A 24,812-nucleotide genomic window follows, 5' to 3' on the forward strand; every position below is an offset into this window, starting at 1 on the left:
ATTACAAAAAAAAAAAAAAAATGGTAGCATTAAAAAATTATGCGATTTTTAAAGCTTTCTATGCTGTTGCTTGGCCAGGTTCGTTGAATTGTCTGTCGCCGATCCATGGTACTAACATAGACTTTCTACTGTTCGATTAGCGAATCAGGGATTTTAACAGACATAAGGTATTCCATGTGCTGAATATGATAGTTTCCAAACATATCTGAAAAATAAATTGAGCATTTTAGGCACACTGAATCATGAAAAAACTTATTCTTGTTGCATTTTCTTGTACAGTGAACCTACGTTTCCTTTCAGGATAAAAATGCAGTTGTTGAAAAACACAGGATTTGGCCGAATGGAAAGATTCCATACATAATAGATTTCGCTTTGAGTAAGAATGATTTTTAATTCTTCATTTTTCTGACACAAAACAATTGGTGCTGTGCAAAGAATTAATAAACATTTATCATCAAGACCGGTTTACGTGACCGAGAAAAGAAATTAAAAATTAAGACCACAAGACAGACTATCAGATTCTATAAAGCTTCATTGTTTTTATGCGACTGAAACCGGTTTGCACTTGTTAACGTTCATGTATCAATTGGTTAAATTAGACGATATATTATATAAATATAGAATATTTATTATATCAGGTATTATATTAGTATATTATGATAATTAGACCAAATTATTAGATACACTGTAGTGTTTGAATAATTACATGTTTTGCAAGAGTTTAATTTGCAATATTTTTATATGTAATGGGCTTTTATTCTGGAGATTTTTTACATACTTCCTATTTGTATTTATTTTTAACGTATTGCATTGCAATGTTAAGCAACTGATACACGAACGTAAACAAGAGCAAACCGGTTTCAGCCGCGCAAAAACAAATTTGTATATTGTCACCACCTGATGATTAAGATTTTACATTGAATCTTATAGGACGTCTAATGCTTTGGCCCGGGACTGTATAGCCATTTCTGACTCTTGTGTCAATGAACTCCAACCAACTAACACAAAAATTGGGAATTTAGATGTATATTAAATTTATTTTCAAAGAAAATTTTTAAAAAAAAGAAAAATAAAGAAAACATGTGATTCTATTGTGCTGTTGCTAAAAATCTGCTGTTACTAAAAATCTAATGGTGTATGAAGAGGGTTCTGTGTCTTCTATGTTAACAATCCCCTATGTCAAGGTTAAAGGTCGGTCTGCAACAATAATCTACGCTTTCGATACGTTTCCAGGACATACTCAAAATTTACAAAAAAAAAAGATACTGATCTATCAAGGACCTTCATGACATAAGGCACGATTTCGAACATTACATTCTATTAAATCAATCCTACCCAAGTCAAAAATTTTGATGGTTTTCTATTGATGGATTAACATAATCTTGATGGTAACCATCAATAATTCCATCATGAACGATTATATTTTTGATGGTAACCAACATAATTAACTATCACCCCAATGTAGGAATTCGGACTGATTTATGAAGATCCAACATAAGAATAGAAACTTGTTTTGATGGTTTGTTCATGTTAAATCATCAGCCATCTAAGTTTCTTAGAAATCAAATATTGGAACCATCATGAACAAAATTTCGAGCTATGTTGCGCCAAATATGGCATTCATTTGCTGGCTACATAAATTGGTGTCCAGTTTTACTATATATTGGTGCTTTCACTAGCTCCAAACAACGAGAGAAGGTTGCACCAAAGATGGGTATTTTGAAAGAACCCAAAAGTTAAATATGTAGATTATTCTTTTCATACATATTACAGCATTCATAAGAAAAATACAAAATATTTACAGTTATGGAATTGGAGATTATCTGAAAATAATTTTCAATATTCTAATAAGGTAAAAATTTATTGATAATCTCCCTGATCCTTATTAAAATTTACAATTTAACTAAATTACTTTTTCAAAAACAAAATTTACTAATTAATAAAAAGAATAAAAATTCACTTAGTTGGGAAAAAAATTTTAAGATCTTGGTTAAGTTGTAAGAGCTTGGTTTCCTAGATTGGACAAATGTTCACTCAGTTGGAAGGATTTTATTTACTAAATATAGATATTGTTTTTATCTAAATATAGATATCTAAATATTGTCTTTATTTAAATATAGATATAGATGTTTTATTTACTAAATATAGATTTGATAAATATAGATAAAGTAAAATGCATAACTTGAACAAAAATTTATTAAACTGGAAATCTGTAAATAAGAAAAAACAGATGTTTTTTGATCTGAGGGTATAGACCGGAACAACATCAAAGAAACACAGTCAAAAGGCTTTTTCAGCTAATCAGTATCAGATTCTAACTATATTCCTGAAACTAAAGACTTCAGATATGAATTTTATGATTCAGATTTAAAAATGTATTAATGATCAAATAAAAGATGTTTGTTAAAGAATAATCTAAAAGATTTTCTGGCGCTATTATTTTAATTACATTACATTTTTTTAGTTGATAACCTCTTATGTGAAAAACAAAACAAGATTTATAGAGATTACACACAAATAAAACTTTGGAGCCTTTGCACAAAATAATAATAATTTTTCCAAACACACGTTCTTCATTTTCAAAACTTAAAACTACACACATTCCTTGCTATTCCTGATACTAGTACTTTTGAAGTTTGGAAAAACTGTTTAAAGCCTTCTAAAAATGCTAGTGATTTTGGCAGAATAAATATTTTCATCAATAGGTTTTGCATTGGTGACATAATTTTTTTTTACTAAGACCCTTTCTTGACTATTATAAAAGTATTGTAGCTGTTGGTGCCTTTGTGCTAATGTAAGAGGTAAATGTTTGGTATTTTTAGAAGCCTGGGCAACACGTTTAAAATACAAATGCTTTGCTTCAAATCTCTTAGACCATGAATGTACAAGAGGGCCGAATTCTAAAATAAGCCGTGGGTAGTGTGCAAAAAAATGGTTTTTAGGTTTAATCTTAGTTTCTTTAAATATTTGTGTAAACATAATCTAAGAAGGGAACACATACTGGAAGCTAGCATTTGAATTCCTTTTGCAAAGTTTACATTTAATCAATGCTTTAATTCAATTACTTCAATGATCGAATCCTTCTATTTAATAAAGGAAAACTAATAAATTTACTTTTAATTAAACTACAAATTATTAGAGCTAATTCTAATGGAACAATAACCTCAAGTAGATCGTGCATAGCATCAGGCGGAAGCATAGTACTAGTATGAAAATATCTTAGATCATTCATAGGAGAGTTAAATTTTAGTCCTTACAAATTCATGTAACTATTATCTACATTTATGAGGTTAATTTGGCTTTCATGAGTTTACTTTGCACGTGATGTAAAATCCTTTTTTTAAAATTACTTACCATAGTATTATATGGGGCCATACAAAATCTACATAAACGGCAATAGTGTAATAAAATGCAGTTAACTTGTGTCTAGCTTGATTAGGATTAGTTACGAGGAAATCATTTTGTTTTAAATATGCTGCCATCTTGAATATCACAAAGAGAATTTTGAGCTTTATAAGGCATTAAAAATGTATTTTAGTGGCTCCCTGTTCTTACAAAATGCTTTTTAATTATTAATTATAGGAATATATTGAAACGATTTTTCACTACTTAATTCCTAAACTAAAACTAAACTCAGTGGCGCGACAGCCCATAGAGGGCCAAGGCCTACTGTGCCCATCTCAGTTTTCTTGACCTTGGGCTCTGTGGTGCAGGAGCAGATGTTCCGATCAGGTGGTCAACCGAACGCGGAAACCCCAGTGTTTAGTTCCCAAGCATGCTTGGAACTAATTTATCGACCCACTGAAGGGATGAAAGGCTGAGTCAACCTTGCCCGGCCCGAGGATCGAACCAGGGACCTGTGGCACGACAGCGCGAGGCGCTACCGCTCAGCCACTTAATTCCTATTCAACTGGAAATATAAATCCATATCTCATTAATTTTTTACGAAGATGGGTGGATTTCATGGAATCAAGAGCAATATCTATTTCATTAATGTAAAAATCTGTTTAAAGTACTGATTCATTTATGTTATTTTCCCTTTAAATTAATAGGGCTTTGAATCGGAACTTAATATGTTAATGAATTAGTGTTAACTATTAAGTCACGAAATCAGACAACAAAAAAAAAACGCACTTTCTTCTAATTAATGAACCTTTTTTTTGTTAACGGATATAGATTTTTGACCACCAAAGTAGCCATAATTGTGGAAAATAGGGTTCCAATAATTTAGACTTACGTTTGGGTCCCTTAATATTAATTTTTCTTTTTACNCGCGGAACCCCCAGTGTTTAGTTCCCAAGCATGCTTGGTACTAATTTATCGACCCACTGAAGGGATGAAAGGTTGAGTCAACCTTGCCCGGCCCGAGGATCGAACCAGGGACCTGTAGCACGACAGCGCGAAGCACTACCGCTCAGCCACCGGGTGTCACTTAATTCCTATTCAACTGGAAATATAAATCCATATCTCATCATTAATTTTTTACGAAGATGGGTGGATTTCATGGAATCAAGAGCAATATCTATTTCATTTAATGTAAAAATCTGTTTAAAGTACTGATTCATTTATGTTATTTTCCCTTTAAGATACGTGATATATCAGATTTTATAAGGTCAAACTGACATTCTTGTACATCTTTTATTCCGAGAACTATCTCGTTTACTATTGAAAGTGGCAACATAAAATGTTCTTGTAATTTTAAAATAAACATTAAAACTTTGTTGTAAGTCACTTGACTGAGCGTTGAAGGATTCATCAAAATTTCTGACGTCAATTTCAGACATATTATGAGAAACTGTTTGACGGCTTATATGAGATGTAAATGATGAAAAATTTGAGTAAGATCGATTACAATTATTGACAGGGCATTCGATTACAGAATGAGATATTGATTTCCTTTTATGGAATGAATTAAATCCACAAGTTACGCAAGTAAACTTAGTAGGTCCAGTACACAGTTCTTCATGCTTAAACACGTGTTTTTTTTAATTCTTGAAAATTTTTACAAAGAACCGGACATTCATTAAATCCACATATAAATCAAAACTTTTGCACATGACTATGAGCATTCTTTATATGGATTAAATATGTAGTAGTACCTTTAAAGTTTAAACTGCAGTTATAACATTTAAACATACTAAAAAAAAATACAATTTTGACTTTTTTCAAAAATTGAATTAATGATAAAATTAAATTTCCTTTTTTATCACAATCACAGTAGTTACCTTAGTAAGTAATATTTAATTCAACATGAAAATAAATTATTTACAATATTTTAATCAATCTAATCACTTTGGGAGGCAAATTTTCCTCTGAAATACCTAACAGAACATGTTGGATGAATTTCATACTGTTAGTAACAGCTTTGGCATACGTAATATTCAGAGTCTAATGAAATGACATGTCACGGCCAAGAGAAAAGTTTTAACTCTGGTAGCAGCACGTCCTTCAATCACAATATCAAAATAACCCTCAAAATCAATATCACCGTAAATGACAGGAAGAATAGAACTGAAATTGGAAGTATCATCATCAGGAGAATAATCAAAAAAATAATTAAATCTGTACCAAAATTAAATCAGACATGTAACGAGTGTTGTAAAACACCAGGGATTTTATAATTTAGGGTAAATAGGTACTTACAAAATTATACAAAAATTTTGCTTGATAATAAACTTGTTTATTTGGTTAGAAGAGAAATTAATTATATTTAACATAAAAACTATTATTGAAATTGAAGTTTATTTTTTCACTGTTGGTCAGAGTTGCACGATTAAGTAGCCAATGCTTGCTGGCTTGCATTTTGCTTCGGCAGGGATGTTCTTTCCATGCATTTGTCCTTTGCTTTGCGAATGCTGCCTATCCTATGAACAGGTGACATGAGTAATATGCTCGCCTCCGCGACTTAAATTCGCAGGTGCCCGCCAGGTAACGTTAAATAAGCAATGCTTCTGGCATCTTTTGTGCTAAAAAATGTGATAGTTAAGAGAAAAAAAAAAGATTGGTTTAATAGGCTTCATAGACTGACATTTCTGTTTATATATACCAATATTATTTTCTACAATTACAATGACATATTAACGTCAGTATTGAATATTTCTTCAAAAAATGGTAACAGCTGCTGACTAAAAAAATTATTTATCTCTTATTTTAGGCACAATTTTGCAATGGGAAAAAATTAATAAGCAAAAAATAAGTATATTTACATTAATTTTAGGTTATTAAATCAAAATAAAATTTAAAACTTACTAATTCAAAAAAAGAGATTCATAGACTCCTTAAACAAAAAAAGGTAGAATCATAATTCCATATGAAATTTCAGCTTCGCATCTTTTGGGTACAATCTCTATGTTGTTCAAATGAAAGTCTATTTTATTCAGAAAAGTTTTTTGATCATCAGTTAAGCTTCTTCAGTCTGAACAGCTTGAATTACTGCATTCTTTTGTTAATAGCATTAAGCGGGAAATCTTTGTTAATATCTATTGAAGTCAATCTGAGAAATTCATCTAACTGTTCATTAACATGAAAAAAGATTGGATATTTCAACAATATATCATTTACTGAGATTTTATTGTTTATGTGCTCCCGGCGAAAAGAATAAGTTAAGGCCATTAAGTTTTTTTTTTTTTAGTCTTGCCACCCATATTTTTTAGAAAATTCTTCTTTTAATATTTCAATTTGGAATTGAGTATTTTCATCTTCGCCAGAAAAATGGTCTGGCTCCCAATTTAATGTACTTGATGCTTGTCTTTTTACTCTTTTTGGAATTTTCTGTCCCTGTGTTGCTTTGTTCATCACTGACACTTCTATTGAGTTGTCCGCTTGTCGCAATCGTTTCAGTTTGTTCATCAGTTTAAGTTCCAAGGAACCAATTCTTTATCCTATATCATTTTTTAAATGAGGAAACAACTTAACGAGAGAAAGACAAATCTGTTGTCTTTGTAATTTACTGGGGCATTTGTTGAATTGGTGAACATAGTTTGCCAGATGGCCAATTAACTCTTTAGAATGTTCCCAATTTAAATCCATCATTTGTTCTAAGGCTACTTTTGAAGGTTTGGAAAAAATCTTCAATAGTAAGAATTCTTTTTTGGCCAGCATTTATTTTTTAAATTCAAAACGACTTCAACACTTATATTTTCCTTGGGGGTATTTTCGGAAAGAAATGCTGAAATAGTAGAACTGTGGGATGAAGGACGTTCTATCCTTTCAATGTTAAACTTGTCTTTATTAGAAATCTCACTTAAATTAGCAAGATCCAACATACTCTTCGAATTCCTTATCAAATTTTTTATAACATATGAATTGGGTGAGAGACTATACGTTCTCTCAACTAGATCATAAATGCCTTCACCTGAGTTCAAGTCTTCAATTTTTGAAGACAGTTCCTACTGCAGAAGTATCTTCATTGTCTAAATAAGAAAATATTAAATTGTAGTCTAAAAATTATTAGCAAACGTACTAAAATATTTTAAAATTTTCCATGTTCTAAATTGTTTGTAATACAATTGAATATCAATCCCAATTTTATTAGAATCAAACTATGAAGAAATAATGTAAACAAAAAATTAGCCACGAAAGAAACAAATTTTGCCCAAACACAGTCTAAAAAAAATAAAATCAGCAGTTTCTTTTATTTGGGGGGGGGAAGGGGATACCTTGCAATTTGAAAGATATAAGACTTTATATTTGTATACTACTGCCTTTCGGCTATAAAATATAATTTCTGAGAGTCAAAATATGCTACATTAAAAATACGTAGTCTATTTATAGAAATTCTGAGAAAATCATTCTAACGAATTTGGAATAATGCATTCTCAAAGATTTGCTGAAGTTGAGCGTTGGTTTTTCATCCAAAATTTTGCAAGTAAATGCTAACTCAAGGGAAAATATTCGTTTGCCAATGGTAAGGAGAAACTGTCTAGTTTCATAAAAATCATAAATAAATTTATCATTTCTGAGAGTCAAAATATGCTACATTAAAAATATGTAGTCTATTTATAGAAATTCTGAGAAAATCATTCTAACGAATTTCGAATAATGCATTCTCAAGGATTTACTGAAGTTGAGCGTTGGTTTTTCATCCAAAATTTTACAAGTAAATGCTAACTCAAGAGAAAATATTCGCTTGCCAATGGTTGGGAGAAACTGTCTAGTTTCATAAAAATCACAAATAAATTTGTTTTAGAAAGGTATCCGTATATATCTTAAAATAAGCTTGGTATTTTATCAATAATTTTTTATGCTAACGAAATATTTTTTTAACAGTGCATTTCACAAAATAATACATTTTTTAATAAATTTGAAAATAATCAGAACAAAAAAACTAATACAAGACTATTACTGTTTTTTTTTTGTCGTTTGCCTGTTCTGGCAGAGGGGGTGCGATTGTTCTTGTTTTTCAGTGGCGCCATCTATGGCCAAGAATTCGACTTCTGCCACACCATTCACACAACCACAAACCCGTTTATAGGGCGGGTCCCATTCACGCACACAAAGGAGAAAGGACATAGAACACACAGAGAGAGAAAAACATCCATGCCTTGCCCGGGATTCGAACCCAGAACCTTTCTGATGCAAGGACAGTTATTCATTACTCTTATGAGGCAATATGAAAATGAATATTACTATTTTTAGACTAAATTAAAGTTTAATGTTTTTTTTTTTAAATTTCATCGAAGTTTTCAAATAACCATTAATGTGTGAGGGGGAAAATGTAGAGGACATTTAACCAAGTACCTGAAGCCGTTTGCCGAGCATAATTTTAAGATAAAATTATTCCAATATAAAATGTTAAATAATTTTTCAAAACTTTAAATGTGTTGGCAACTGCTATTTAAACTTAACTAGTATGCCATAAATGGTAAACATCTTACAAAACAAAACAAAAATAAAAATTAAGACAATTATTATCTGAATGATGTTTTGCTTTATATGAAATAAAAAGTACAAAAAATTGTACTATTTCGATTAACGCAGTAAAAATGATTAAAAAAAATCTCACAATTTAGATTTACTAGAAAGCAGAGAGTTCCTATAAGTAAGAGTCTCAAATATTCTTTACTACTATTTTAAGATACCACCGGCCAACTTAAATTGTAACCCAGTTTCCATGACAACCTACCTTTCTCTTCAGTATTAAATTGAGGTAAAATGGAGTTTAATTTGCTTTTGAAAATTTTACTACAAAGTCTTTTAAGAATGCAAAGATAAAAATTCATGTAATTATGTGACATGACGAACAAAAATAAACGGTATAGAATGATGCCACATGGAAATCAAAACAGAAGCACAAATATTAATAAAAAATTTTAATCTTAAAAGAAAACACTAATTTTTTGTTGCGCAAGAGAATTCAATTAAAACGCGGATTTAGAAAATTTTCACCGTCAGTAAATTTGGCGGCATGCTATGATGCTAAAATATTGCCGAATTCACCGTTTATTTGTCACTGGTATTGCACTTTCTGTGCGCATAAAATGGATTTGTCTCCTTATTTTCTGATAAAGAGCTAATACAGATTTTAAAATAGTTAATTAATACATACAACGAATATAGTTTTTGAGAAGAAATTTGAAACTAACTCTTTCAGAACAGACAACTACATTTTTAAAGATGATATGAAAAAAATGAAAAGTAATTAATGCAAATAAATAAAAAAAGTTTACTTATCTGCAAAAGAAATAGAAAATTTCAAAGACGACTTACGTTAGATGATAACAAGCTTCGACAGCAAAATCGTCCATTAGTCATCTCATAGTACGAAAGTTTGGTGCAATTGCTCCATGAATGTATTTATCGATCATATTTACCAATTTATGGTGCAATTAGAAATTTTGCACCAAGTATTGGCTAAACATTTACCCAGATTGTTTAAAGTGTAGCAATTTGTTTTGATGTTTGTTCATGTTAAACCATCAAAAGTTTCCATCATTGTTTTTTTAGAAATCAAATGTTGGAATGATCATGAACCAATATCATCTCAGTATAAGAATTCGGACTGATTTACGATGGGCTAACATAAGAATAGCAACTTGTTTTGATGTTTGTTCATGCTAAACCATCAAAAGTTTCCATCATTGTTTTTTAGAAATCAAATGTTGGAACAATCATGAACAATCATCATCCCAATGTAGGAATTCGGTCTGATTTATGATGGTGCAACATAAATCAGACCGAAGAATTTCCATCAAGAATTTTGACTTGGATATCAGTGATGCCAAGTGGCTTGGATATCAGTGATGCTATTTAAAAATATAAAAACTCGTGTATGTGTCCTGAAGACAACAAGCAACACGTTAAAAGTTGACATTTTTGTGTACGAAGCAGGGAATATTCTCATGCTTGACGTATTCTTCTATTAAAGAGGAAAAAGATGAATGAAATGAAATTTAGATCCTTAAAGAAAGAAAGAAAGCATAGAGCTGAAGTAACATTATCAAAGATGTAAACGGTATAAATGAAAAACATGAACTTAATTATTTAAAGGTAAAACTTCAACAAACAAATCATTCACAGTTGATCAATTGAATTACGCATATTAGTTAGTTATTGAGTTAAATTATACCAACTACCTCCAGTAGATTGAAACAAATAATAAAATTAAACTTTGAATAATGCAATTTAATGCTAGCAATTTTATCATATCAATATAATACACACGAGGTAAGAAAATACTACTTCAATCTGATACTAATATGCAGTATTGCTTGCAGGAAAACAAGAGCCTCAAATCAAAGAAGCTATGCAACATTATGCAGACAAAACTTGCATCAGATTTGTACCAAGAACTGATGAAGTACAATACGTGAAGATTTTTCCTGGAAAGGGGTAAAGAATTTTTATTTACGATTTTTGGAGAGCCCTGCTTAATTTAGTGAAATTCTGTCAAAATATAACAGTGCTAGGCAGTTAGTTTAGATTTTTTTCTATATTACGTTCCATATCTAGATTTAGTTATTTCGTAATTTTTTAGTTGATCGTTAGTTTATCTTTTTCGAATTCTTCGCCGAAAGCTCAACAGCCTTCCATGCAATTTGCCTTGAATCATGGGAAAAAAGCAAAAATTTTTTATGTAATACTTAAAAAAACTAGTTTTTTTTACGACAGTTTTATAACCCAAGTCAAAATTTTTGATGGTTTATGTTCGTTTCAGTGTGAGTCATGATGGTCCAACATCATTTGATGGTCACCCTCATCCAACGTTTTCCACTGCGTGTTCATGGTTTTTGCTATGCCAACAAACTTCCAACATTCCATGATGGAAAATGGTACTTTAAATACTATGGTGGTTAACCATCAAGAGAAGTTTGACTCTCATGAACCAACAATTCATGATGATCCTTGAGCGTTCATGATGGTTCCAACTATACATTTCCATAATGGTTTAATGGGAATTCTTGTTGGTTCTCAGCAATATACCATCAAAACTATTTTGGTTTTTTTTATGTTGGACCATCATAAATCAGTTCGAATTCCTATATTGGGATGGTGGTGGTTCATGATCTTTCCAACATTTGATTTTTAAGATACAATGGGGGATATTCTTAATGATTTAATATTAGTAAACCATCAAAACAAGTTGCTATTCTTATGTTGGACCATCATAAATCAGTCAGAATTCCTACATTGAGATGATGGTTATTATCAAGATTATGTTGGTTCATCAATAAAATACCATCAAAAATTTTGACTTGGGAACGTATGGGTTTTAATGACCGATTAATAGTGATGGCATGACCAGACGATCGATGGGCATGATTTTTCATTTGAAGTCAAGTGTTTCGAAAGCATGAGCATTTTGCACTGGTTTGAAAATGTTCGCAGTGATACTCATCCAATTTTATGTTTCGTCAATCATTTGTAAAAATAGATGCTGCAAATTTACTCTTCATCAGATTTCAATCAATTGTTCGTCTCTTAACCGACATCGTATTACCTTTTTTAGTACATAGTTCTATTTTATATTTGAAGAATTTGTTAGGTGCTTTTCTACGCGCAATTAATATTTTATACTATAGACAACTGTTTTATTCTATTTTCAATATTATTCACTTTTGAGAGCGTATGTTAAGTCATTTATCAATTTCCATGTATTTCAAAAAGAAAAAAAAAATTGTAGTATAGCTGAATAAAGGGTCCAAGCTAGGGTAAAGAAGTTATTTTATTTAAAAATAAATACCCTCAGCACAAAATTTACAAATAAGAAAGGGAAAGTGGTGGCATAAGAGTCTTAAACGAATGAAATCTTAGTCTCAACTACTGAGTTCAGCAAACTGATGATAGATGGCACTGTAGGAGGAGGAGGTTATAAGTATACATTTCATTTTTGATTTGTTCTTAAAACTCATGTGTTTGGCGCAGCATGTACTTTTGTGTTCCTTTTGTCATTAAACCCTACATAAACGTAAGAATATGAATGAGGATTAAAACTTAAGATTGTGGGTAATTTTCGCAATTATGATGGAGTAGGTGTCATAATAGTGAATTATTGGAAATTAACATCAGGATAAGTAAAATATAATTCGTTTGCCCAATAATTCGTTGGCCTCACATACCTTTTAATAGGTAAAAAATGAGAGAAAACGAGCAATTTTCAGTCATCTGCCAATTTTATAATAATTATTCTAAAAATACCAAATTTTGAAACATGACACTATACATAGTCTACATTTTGAAAACAATGCAAAAAATTAAGAAATTTCTTAATTAATTGAAATTTTAATTCAATAAAATTTTTCTGTTTTTATTTGTGCGCAAGTTTCTGGAAAAAGTTTTCATAATATTTGCTTGATTTTTTTTGTGAGTATAGAAATATATGGTAAAACTAAAATGACGAAGAATGAACAAATAATTTTACTTTTTTCTCTATGCAAAATTTTTTTTAAAATTTATTAAAAAATTTAAAAAAAAAATTGCTATTTCATATTTTTAAATGTCAATACATTAATCCCACCTTCAAATGGCTTCGTTAATTTAAAGAAACAGGTATTTGGGACCTGCTGTAAAAATTTTGTGCAATTCTAATCAATAGTTTTTGAGATATTGTGCGCGCAAGGTGTAAAAATAGCATTTTGAGATAAATGAGTTTAAACACAAAACAGGACATATTTTATTAAAGAAAATATATTGTGGCTAAAATTAATATAAAAATTTGCTAAAAAATTATTGAAAACTATCACCTAATTGTTTTCAATACTTTTTTATATTACTTTTTTATATTACTGAAAAATATTAATTCATTACATAATACTTGGAATAGTAACAACCAATAATTAATAATTAAAATTCATAAATTTCACATGATATGTATTGCGAAGAATATCTCAGCTAATAGGATTTTGGAATTACATGAAATTTTCATAGTAAATCTTAACATTATGTGTTTTTGAAATAACAAACTGTTTTACATATAGAAATAACATTATTATTAAAAAATATATAACTTTAATTACTTAAAGAAAAATTGATAGTTTTCATATTAGTAAAACTTTTAACTTTATGTTTATAGAATTAGTGTTTGCTTGAGCATAATAAATTCATACTGTTTTGTTAAAATTTTTCAACATATAACTACTAAACACAAAAATAACATTAATGAAGCTGAGATGTTCAACAAAAGATTAAAATATAACAAATATACAAAACTATAAATATTTTACGCAAACTCATTATCACAAGTGTCAACTCAAAACTCACCGGCACTAGATGAAGTGCCTTCCTTTGCAAGGAAAGATTGTTGTTCAGCTGAAAGCAACATCTTTCGAGCTTGTCGACTTTCTTTAGTTCGAAGAGAAAATTGTCTTTCGGCAGTCCGAATCCTTTGCTTGTCCATATTTACAGCAAAATTAAGGGCATATTTTCCCACGTCCAAACCTAAGGACTGCATTACTTGTAATCGACCTGTATTGCCATCATTGAATAAGATAATAGCTTCATTTGTAGCTATTTCTACGATTCTCCGACCACTACTAAAAGTTTTAGGACACAATTTCCATAAAACAGAATTAAAAGATTCATTATTATTCTTGGTTTTACCCCCTAAACACCTCATAAGTAATGTCGGTTTCGAGAGATCATTGAAAATTGATTTTATGGCATCTATTACTGCCATGGGCAGGATGTTCTTATGATTATAAGTTGATTCTGAGCCTTTAGCTTCATTCACTTGATACTTAACCAAGAATTGAGTCCAACAGGACAGAAACTGTGCAAAGGCTCCTCATTAGTCGAACGAAGATGAAAATAAACAGCCCACACAGCTTCACGCATATCTTTAAGGCTTGACTTGTTTTCGCGAATTGCATTTCCATAAAATGCTGACATCTTATCGATAACCTTATCTGTCAACCTTCCTTTTCCTCCAAGTGACTTTCCATCGCTGAGTTTCGAACTTACTTGCGTCAATTTCCTTAAGCGTGTCCCCATCCTTTTCTGTATATGGCCCACACACTCTAGCTTTGTCAATGAAATATCACTACCGTAAGGTTGAGAATTAGATACTGCTGTAAATGTTTTAGCATCTCCATCACCAATGTAAGATAAATATCTTACAGAGTATTTACTCATTGACCGCTGAAAAATATTGATCTGTTTCCATCTTTCCAGCAGAACCACTGTGGTTTTTCAGGCACAGGGACTCACTTTTGTCTCGTGTTTCCCAATCCTTATACTCAGCCGTCCCTTTGCGTCGTTTCCAAGAATCGCAGCCTTTGCAAAAAGATGACAAAACTTCAGTATCAAGCACTTTACCAGTTTTATCCCCAATCACAACACACACTCCAATGCGAGAGGTATGGCCTCGAGTTTTCCAAGTGCCATCACCACTAATAATTATATCTGTAGATTCTGTTTCACTAACCTCTTTTGAAGCAGCTTTTTGCATGGACGTTTCAGCGACTTCATTAGTGCTCGACAGTAAAGAAGTAATAATGCTTTTGTAAGACTTTTGAGCAATTGGGGGAGGGAGATCCATAATTCCACAAAATGTTTCCATTGCTGCATGCCCCTGCCCTGTGCATCTCATGGCATAAACAAATCGCTTGTTAATTTCTGCACTATTTTTATGCTCTCCAAGCATTTTAGAATTTCGAAATTTAGAAAGGGTATTGCACTTAGAACAGTCAATAGAAATAATACAGGATAAGCCTCTAACACTTCTTTCAGTAAGTGTTATTTCTCCATCACACATCTTGCACTTCAAACAATTTTGAATATTTGAAAATAATATATTCTTATCTATAATAATATATCCATCAAAAGAATTGTTTTCCTCTAGAAAAGAAGTATTTGCTTCAATATCTATCTTTCTACTTGATGCATTCTCTGCATCATTTTTCATCTGCTTTGCTTTTCCATGAGTATGGTAATTTCCAGTAAACTTACGTTTCTTAGGTCTTGTTCCAGATAAACGTTTAGTACGACAATTCGTACTCATTTTTGCAGAAAAAAAGCAATGAATTTTAGAAATATTATGTAAGAAATATAAAGCAAAACAAAAATTTATCGCCAGAGATCAAACCATGCAATCAAAATCGAACAGAAATCCAAAGTTAAAGTATATAAAAGGTTTAGTGGAAGTAGTAATTTTTTGTTTTAGACTGAAAAATATATCTGAGGCTTGTTTAATAGCAATTAAACTGAATTATACGTTATGACGTAAATTCAAAACACCCATATATTCTTTCCCCGAGAGCACGTGTTGTTTGACACGCCTGCTTCCAATGTAAACATTGCGAAACTTCAATTTCTTCCTGACTTATTTTTTCGATAACTTTTGATCTAATGTGAATTTTTTTATGCTTCTTTATGCGATTTTTTTGAAGCATTAAAAGGTATGTGAGGCCTTAAAGGGTGCAGAGCAATCTGATCATCTAAGCTTGTGTCTTTAATTTAAAAAGAACCCATATATCGTATATACTTTCTAGTTTTATCCACTTACTCATTAATTTTTCTTTACATAATAAGGAATTCATAAGTTTATTAGAGCTAATCGGTAAATCTTTAGTATAAACTTACACAGATATGTCAAGAGAAACTTTAATTAATACCTCACAATTAGGTATTCTAGAAAAATTCACCTAGCTCAATATAGTATATTTTAATTTTCCTCAGACCAAATCCTCGGGCTTAAAATTTACATCCCTCACACGTTCTCTGCTTTTTAATTTGGTAACTTTTAAGTCAGTCTTTGACCCACAGATAAAGAAGAGATTAAATTTGCTATGGTTAATACTTTACATCAATATTTTCCTCTTCATTTAGGTGCTACTCTCATGTGGGTAAGACACTGAACGAACAGCCACTCTCTTTAGGGGCAGGTTGTTTCAAGTTCGGCACAATAGTTCACGAGTTGGGACACACAGTCGGGTTTTTTCATGAACATTCCAGATCTGATAGAGATGATTTTTTGAATATTCATCGTGAAAATATTCGACAAGGTAAGATTACTAATAGTTAATGCCAAATTCAAATTTTACTTCTACTCAGTTATTAATATATTTTATTTTCAGTACTTTAACTAAAGTTGAGGATATGTTAAAAATTATACCTTTCTTTACCTATTTTAGTATTAACATTTGATTTGTATAGTTTCAATTAATCAGCATTCGGCCTAAGCAAACATATCGCTGGTTCAAAACTATAACGACACATCTGCAAGCATAATACGTTTGCAGATGTGTCGTTTTAGTTTTGAACCAGCGATATGTCCGTTTAGAGGAAGGGTACATTAATAAAGAATGCTCAAGCCATAAATTGTTTTTAGAATAATTGCAATGATTTAGAAATAATTAAATAATCTTTAACAACTATTTACATTGACATTGATTTAAACACAACAAAGTTATAATATTTATGATACTAAAAGAGAAGATCAAGAAATCTGATATATGCCTTTGTTATACTATTATCCAGTTGAAAAGAAAGATTTGATAGAAATTTGTTTTAAGCGGCTGCGACTCACCATTTCTTCATGGTAGATTTTTAAATCAATTAGTATCTTTACACCAACTTCATCATTTTTCGATTGATAAAAATGTCTCAGTTCCTCAATATAAGTTTGAGCATCACTTAAAGTTTTCACTTTTGGTTAGTATTCAGAAAGTAATTGAGTATCAGTGTCTTCATTTTTTCACTCTCGGCATCATTATTTGCAACCATTTCAACAATTTCGTCCATATTTAAATCAATTCTTTTGTACGTTCAATATTTTCGTCAATATTTACAGAATCATTACCGTTGACAATACTTTCTCCAGTCAAGCGAATTAAATTTGTTAATTCAGAAAAGGAAACACCAGAATTTGCGTCATCCACGAAATCTGTATGGATATTGCATTCCGATGTATCTTTTTTGAAGCCTGCCGTAACGACTTACTGCCTTACTTTTTTTCCACGCTGCTATTATCCACAAAGAAGCTTGTAAAACATCAATTTTTACGTTTTCTTTATTTGGCCCATTTAAACTAGTAAAAATTAGTTTCCTGTTAAACACTTCGAAGTTTTTAATAACACCATGATCAAGTGTTTGGCAAACAGACGTTACATTTGGAAGAAAGAATGCAGTTTTTACTTTCTTCAGATTATTGTTAGAGTGAAACGCTGCGTAATCAAGAAAAAGAACTTTCCTGTTTTTGCGGCCCATTTGTCTATTGAGTTCAAGCAACCACTCAGTCATTAAATCCTGGGTCATCCATGCCCGCCGATTAGCTTTCCATTGTATTCCATGCCTAAATAAATTCATTCTTTTAAAACACCTGGGCTTATTTGATTTTCCCATAATTAACGGAAACTCTTGTTCTCCTGGCATACTTGCGCAAAGTAAAATCGTCAATTTTTTGTTGTTGACATTTTACCTCCTTCACGCTTTTCACCTTTTAAAGACAAAGTTTTTTCCCGAAAAAATACCAGTCTAATCATCATTTAATATGTCTTCGGGTGCATATTCCTTCAATAAGGAAGGTAGCTTATCTAACCATTCTTTAACCATGTCAGTATCCAAAGAAGCAGACTCTCCTCTTATTGATTTAATCATACACCTCTTTCTGAACTTTTCTAAGCTTCCGTTAGAAGGTTTAAAATCCATTTGTTAAAAAAGATAACTTATTTCTTTATCTACTTCAATAGAACAGGTATCAATAAAAGGTTTCTTACCTTGTTCTTCTACCTGGGTCGGTACGTACCTAAATAAATCAAATCAGTGACCACAAACTCAATAAAAATACTCCTGGTGAATTGGTTAACATGTATATATTAACAGCACTAAACACTACAAAAACAACATGATCTCTCCAACGACAGTAACGTAATCAAACTAACTAGAAAATTGTTGTTCTTAGAGAGTTCTAAATCTCGTGGCGCCATCTATTGGTTCGTTTTATAGCAAAGGAAAATGGTATTCTGTTTTTAACACTCCCCTTTTTGAGTTTCGGGGCATGTTGAACCGAATCTCAATACTTCATTGTCCAAATCTGGATGGTGGGCGAACAATACGCCAACTCTGGTAGTAGCAGGAACTGAATCAGGAATGTCCGATGATGTTCTTTCTGGCTCATCTTTGGAAGTCACTGGCAGCTGATCTGATCAGTCCATCTTTACTCAGATATTCACTACGGAATCTTGCTCGTAAATCTGTCATCGGTCTTCATCTATACGCAAGTCTTTGATTTAATTCCGTCTTGTCAGTTAGCTTTAATCTATCCAAGTCCGTAGTACTACTAGTACGAGTGTCTTTCAGGAATAAATCAGGTGTTAAAGGACATAAATCATCGGAATCATCGTTAACATATGTTAAGGGTCTTGAATTGAGTTGGCTTTCACAATCACACAAAACAGTTTCAATTTCGTGGTAATTTAAGGATGTATGACCTTCCTCAAAATTCTTTTCAAAAGTCCTATTAACCTCTCAAAAAATCCTCCCCACCATGGAGTAGTTGGAGGTAGGAATCTCCATAAAATTGGAGAAAAAGTTGTCTTTAGTCTTTCTAGTTTGATATTCTTCAGAGAGTTGTTAGTTCCAATAAAATTAGTCCCATTGTCGGAGTAGATAATTGACGGACGTCCTCTGCGTGCGATAAATCTTCTTAAGGCAAATATGAATTTATCTGTTGAAAGTGATGTCAATAGTTCTAATTGTACTGTCCTATAAATCGCACAGGTGAAAATTGCGATTCACACTTTCTTGTTGTCCTTCGTAAGCAACGGTCCAGCAACATCCACTCCTATAACTTCAAAAATAGAAGCGTTTTTTACTCTGTCCTCCGGGAGTATTCCTTCTGGTATTTCAGGTCTTTTCACATTAAATCGTTGACAAGTTATGCAGGTTTTCAGTACCTTTTTTACAGTTCTTCTAGCTTTTAATATCCAATAATCTTCTCTCAGAGCTACCATTAAAGATTGTACTCCAGGATGTCCAAGTTCTTGGTGTTTGTGTAAAATAAGGCTCTTAACAACATGATGATCAGATGGTAAAATAATTGGAACTTAAAAGTTTTCATTGTCTTCTCGCATAATGATTTTTGTTTTAATTCTCACAAGTCCATTAGCGTCTGTTAATATCGACAGGAGTTTCAGACTCTTCAATTTTTCGCCTTGGAATGAGTCTTCTTGAACCCTTTTCAAGATTTTGAGTTCAGCTTTAATAAGCTCTTCTACAGATAATTTTCCTGTTTTCTTACTGCTTGCTCTGGAATTTTCAAAAAATCTATATATCCAGCCTGTAATTCTGATTATTTTCTTGTAGGATGATATGTTGTTGTAAAATTCGTCATCTTTCATATTTAAAGATGATACAATGATTTTCTTCTTCTTGGCATACACTATTTTTTCATCAGGAACTAGATCAAAATTAGGCCAGTTTTCTCTTGATTCTTTAAGCCAAGATGTTCCTTCGTGCCATTGTCTCTTCAATAGGATTTTAACTGTGCAACCTCTTGAAGGCAAATCCGCTGGATTTTGGGTTCCCGGAACAAACTTCCAGTCACTAGCTTTTGAAAGTCTTCTAATTTCGTCAACTCGATTGGATACGAAAATCGTCCAAGGGCCTTCTTTCCTTATCCAACAAAGAGTATCCATGGAGTCGCTCCAAAAAAATGTTTCAATATCTTCCAATCTTAAATCCTTTTTTATGTGTCAATCTAGCTCCAATGTTACATGCAAGTAATTCTAATCTTGGTATGGACATTTTTTTCAAAGGGGCAACTCTAGATCTTGCTTGAATAAGTTGGCAAGTAACTTTTCCATTCCTTTCCGCCCTCAAAAAGATGCAAGTCGCATATGCCACCATGGAAACGTCACAAAAGATATGAAGTGTTAAGCTTGATTTAGAAAGATTTAAGTTTGAAAGTCTACGAGGAATTTTGAAGTTGCTCAATTCTTTTCATTCTTCTTTCCATTTTTTCGAATCTCTTAATTATTTCGTCGGGCAATTTTGAATCCCAAGAAATTCCAATCTTCCAGCATTCTTGTAGAAGAAGTTTCGGGATCAACGTTATAAGACAAGTGAACCCTATAGAATCGAACAGCTGGTGTGCCATAGATAGGATTTCAAACTACGGAACTATAGGACTTGTATTTTATCAAATTTTATCGATTCTAAACTTCTTATATGGATTTGTATTTTATCAAATAATTGCCGAAAAATTTTTACATCTCCAGAACGCTTTAAAGGGGTAATTTCTAATAATTGACTCATGTTTCTTTTCTTCCGAAGCCCTGTTCTAGCAAATCAATACCTTTAACATAATTTTCTGAAAAAATAGCAAAACCTCCTATCGTTTCTAAAGCTGTTCCACATAGATGAGCTTTTAAATAGTTAAATTTACTGACATCATCTAACGATTTGTTCTTATGTATCGATGTTTCGAAAGAGTTCCAGAAAGCGAGCCAATCACTTATATTTCCCGAAAACTTCGGGATTACTATCTTCGATAATTTAATATTCAGCATTTCTGGTTTCGTTTCTACTTCCACTTCCCGATTAGTAGTAAGAGCTACATGTTGGGGAAAATTGAGAGGTTCCCGAATATTTTTCTTTTGATTCAAATTACGCAAATATTTATTAGCTTTAAATCTCCACGTTACTATCTTTTCACGGTATTCTTCTGCTGTTTCNAAATTTATCAAAGTCATAGGACTTTATTCTCTGCTTTAAAAAATAACACCGTAGTTTAACCTTGTGACCAAATTTTAACCTAGTGCCTGGCGCAGTATAGCCATTTCTGGCTCTTGCGCCAACCAACCAACCAATCTTCTGCTGTTTCTAATTCTTTATCGAAATCCTCTGGTTTAAACAGATTTTCTAATTCAGAATCAACTGTTTTGAGAGACTCGAATTTATCATTTAATTGTTCAATAATTAGATCAATTTCGGTTTCTTCATCAGTTATTTCCTTTTTTTTGAATTTCTGATTCTATCTTTGAAATTAGCTTAGTAACTGATGTTCTTAACGTAGTGCGTTTCTTTTTAAGGAGCTCAATGTTTGTGGCCATTTTAAAGCTATTATTATTCACAGTATTTTCAGTTCCAGTGTCCTTTTATTTTTATAACACTATAAATCAAATTTATAATAATAGTTCTTAATTTATTAAAATACGAATCGATAGTGCTGGCTGGGATGCCATGTTAAAAAAGATAACTTATTTCTTTGTCTACTTCAATAGAACAGGTATAAATAAAAGGTTTCTTACCTTGTTCTTCTACCCGGGTCGGTACGTACCTAAATAAATCAAATCAGTGACCACAAACTCAATAAAAATACTCCTGGTGGATTGGTTAACATGTATATATTAACAGCACTAAACACTACAAAAACAACATGATCTCTCCAACGACAGTAGTCACTGTGGCATCTTTGACATAATCAAACTAAATAAAAAATTGTTGTTCTTAGAGAGTTCTAAATCTCGTGGCGCCATCTATCGGTTCGTTTTCTAGCAAAGGAAAATGGTATTCTGTTTTTAACACCATTATCCCTAATTTCACAACTGCCTCTCGAGCCTTTTCCTGTTACATTGGTCCTGATACTTGTTATTTTTTGCTTCTAAAACCATTCAAAAACACATCTGTCAATTTTATATCCAGGCCCTTTTTCTGAGGATATCCTAATTCGGTTCTTATTTCCTTTTTCGCACCAAAGTTTCATAAGTTTTTTCCTATTTTTCATGATGTCTGCTGCCTGAGACGTTCCAATTTTAAAGTGTTTTGCCAATTTTCGGACACTTATGATCTTTGGAATACTCTAATAGTTAAATTTTTTCCCTACAAAGTTAGAACTTTACGAGACATTGTTGAACAAGAAGAGACTTTCTCAAGAATAAAGATGTTTTAAAAGCTTTATCTCAAATACTCCTTCAACAGATGTAGTTACGAAGAAAGGAAAATGTTTTTCATAATTACGCAGATATTCTAGTTAGTCATATAATACCGAATGGACACTTATATTCCTACGTTACTACTCCCAGTCGGTTATAATCAATACTTTTATTCCCCCCATAACTTGATCACCCCTCCCTGAAAGTAAATCTCCAGTAATGCATAGAAAAAGAAACAAGACAACGCTTACCTGTAAGACACTAGGCCCTACGGAATTGTATTCGCAATCGATCATTTGTCAAGAGTTTGAATAAACGTTTGATTTATATGAACACCTCGAATATTTATATTCTATTATTTTAACCCAGCTGGGATGTGTGCAGGGATCAAACTGATTAGGAGTAGAGAGGAAATTTCAGTAGGGAAGAGGGATTGATAACAATTAATGTGTCAATTAAACTTTTGGGGTCTCAAGACTGAGCATGTAGGGTCACAACTGTGTCCGTCCCAATAAAAAGACCCAAAGATGCGAATGTCCGAAATATTTTACATTGAGTAGAATCATTTTTCTTTCTTTCTTACCAAAGATAAAATCGAAAAGATAAAGAAAGGGGACAGGAGAATGATGGATTCTTCTTTAGAACTGAAATAGCTTAATGTTTTTAGTTATGGATAAGACAAAAAATTTATATGTTTTAAAGATGGTGGAGCGAGGCATTTTTTCCCCTTAAATTTCATAGTAAATGTTTTGGACAGAGCCGCAAAGGCACGTTGTTTAAGGCAATGAGCTATCATTGCGAAGTATTGGGATTCTCTCCCACGAGTTTCTTTGTCTTCTTGGTTATGTAATTAAACGGACAGCGGACACAAATTTAGAAAAAGTAGTGTCCGCTCTGAAGAGAGAGAAAATAGCGTTTCAGGGCAAAAATGACTGTCCGCATCACGGAGAATGAACACAATGGTTTATTCATGGAGGATTCCCGGGGAATTAAAAATATGTCCGTATTGAGAGGCGTCCTTTTTGCAGGAGTGTCCATAGCAGGAGGTTTCACTATATATATTTTGTCCATTAAAAAAAATCAAGAACTGTTTTGCTGTTCATATTGTTGTCAATAGGAAAGTTTTTGTTCATTGTGCAGGTAGCTAGCACCTCTCTTAAACTAGTGATCACATATTGTTCATATGAATCGCTATTAGATCTATGTTCTTATAATGTAGATTTATCGAAAACTTCCATTCCGTGGTTGTAGATTTTCTTTCATTACCATACATAATGGTAATTTTAATGTGTTAACGTAACTTCTCCACATTTTATTATGGAATTTTTCTAGGAATGGAAAGCCAGTTTGTCAAGTTACGACCGAAACAGAATCGTCTGCTATCCCCTTTTGACTTTGACTCGATCATGTTGTATGGCGAGACGGTTTTCAGTAAAAGTCATTATGATGGTCTGAAAACGATGACTGCAAAAGATGGAAGGAAATTAGAAGACGTATACGACAAGCCCGGTTTAAGTAAAGACGATATTCTTCGAATCAAAACTTTATATCAGTGTTAAAATTCTATGTTTTATATTGCAAACCTAGAATTCATTTTTATTTTGAATGCAAAATAAAATATATCTTTCATTTAAGCCTTGATATTTTTTCAACGATGCATTAACCCCTTAACGTATATTTCAGAAAAATGGAAAAAAATTTGACTGTTTAATTTTGTTCTTTATATTATTATAAAAGTTGGAAAATGGTTTTTTATTACAAAAATTAAATTCGAAATTCATTACTACTGTATTTATAATTTTTACATACACATGAAGAAGTAATGGATTACGCACACATCTTCAATTAGAGCAAATTAAACAAAATTTAAAAACTGAATATAATATTACTAGTATAATATAATATAAAAACACAACAATATGATTTTCAATACATAAATCTTACAAATCTTTTACTGTATAGTATATCCCAAACCCCCACTCACATTTCCATCCCTCGACTAAAGTCGTAATCGGTGAAAAACTAGGACCACTAGTGCCATCTATTTGGGAAATAGGGAATTAAATATCCTAAATTAGAAATGAACTGAGCTCGGTCTTCACAAAATAGCAACGTTAGTTTTTCTCCTGCCCGAAGGCAGTTCGGGCATTACAAATAATGCACGTAGTAGTTAGCGACTCTGACAAGGGAATATTTAGTAAGTAATATTTATATTAAATTACATTACATTAGTTAAGTAATATTTATATTAAAATTATTCGCTGTTATAAATAAGTATTAATTTAATTTGCTAAAAATAAGCAAAGCAATCTGAAATAACACTAACAATTGTTCCGGAGCGAGAGTGCAATCGTTACCTTGGCACCCACTACTGTTAATAGTAAATAGAAAAAAAAAGAGTCTATAGTTTGTCTACGGTAAGAACTCCCCACGCCGCAAAGTCTGAGGCCGCCTGCTGCTATGAAAATAAGAACTGCACATTTCAGAGAGGGTAGCTTCTCT

At 31.9% G+C, this 24,812-nt stretch overlaps 1 protein-coding gene across 2 annotated transcripts in view; it reads left to right on the plus strand.

Moving 5' to 3' along the window:
* LOC107440678 (astacin-like metalloprotease toxin 5) overlaps positions 1-23,944 on the plus strand; it is a 30,919-nt gene extending 6,975 nt beyond the window's left edge. Inside the window, exons 3-6 of one of the 2 annotated variants that reach the window (XM_016053660.3) lie at positions 301-376; positions 10,716-10,830; positions 16,264-16,439; positions 23,643-23,944. In XM_016053660.3, coding sequence (XP_015909146.1) covers positions 301-376; positions 10,716-10,830; positions 16,264-16,439; positions 23,643-23,869 — 594 coding nt within the window. In that variant the 3' untranslated portion in view covers positions 23,870-23,944. The remainder of the gene's footprint in view (positions 1-300; positions 377-10,715; positions 10,831-16,263; positions 16,440-23,642) is intronic. The other variant, XM_016053661.3, reaches the window with a different exon arrangement.
* Positions 23,945-24,812: the final 868 nt, after the last annotated feature.

Source organism: Parasteatoda tepidariorum, chromosome 5, assembly GCF_043381705.1.
Source record: "Parasteatoda tepidariorum isolate YZ-2023 chromosome 5, CAS_Ptep_4.0, whole genome shotgun sequence".
In the NCBI taxonomy this organism is placed as follows: Eukaryota; Metazoa; Arthropoda; class Arachnida; order Araneae; family Theridiidae; genus Parasteatoda; species Parasteatoda tepidariorum.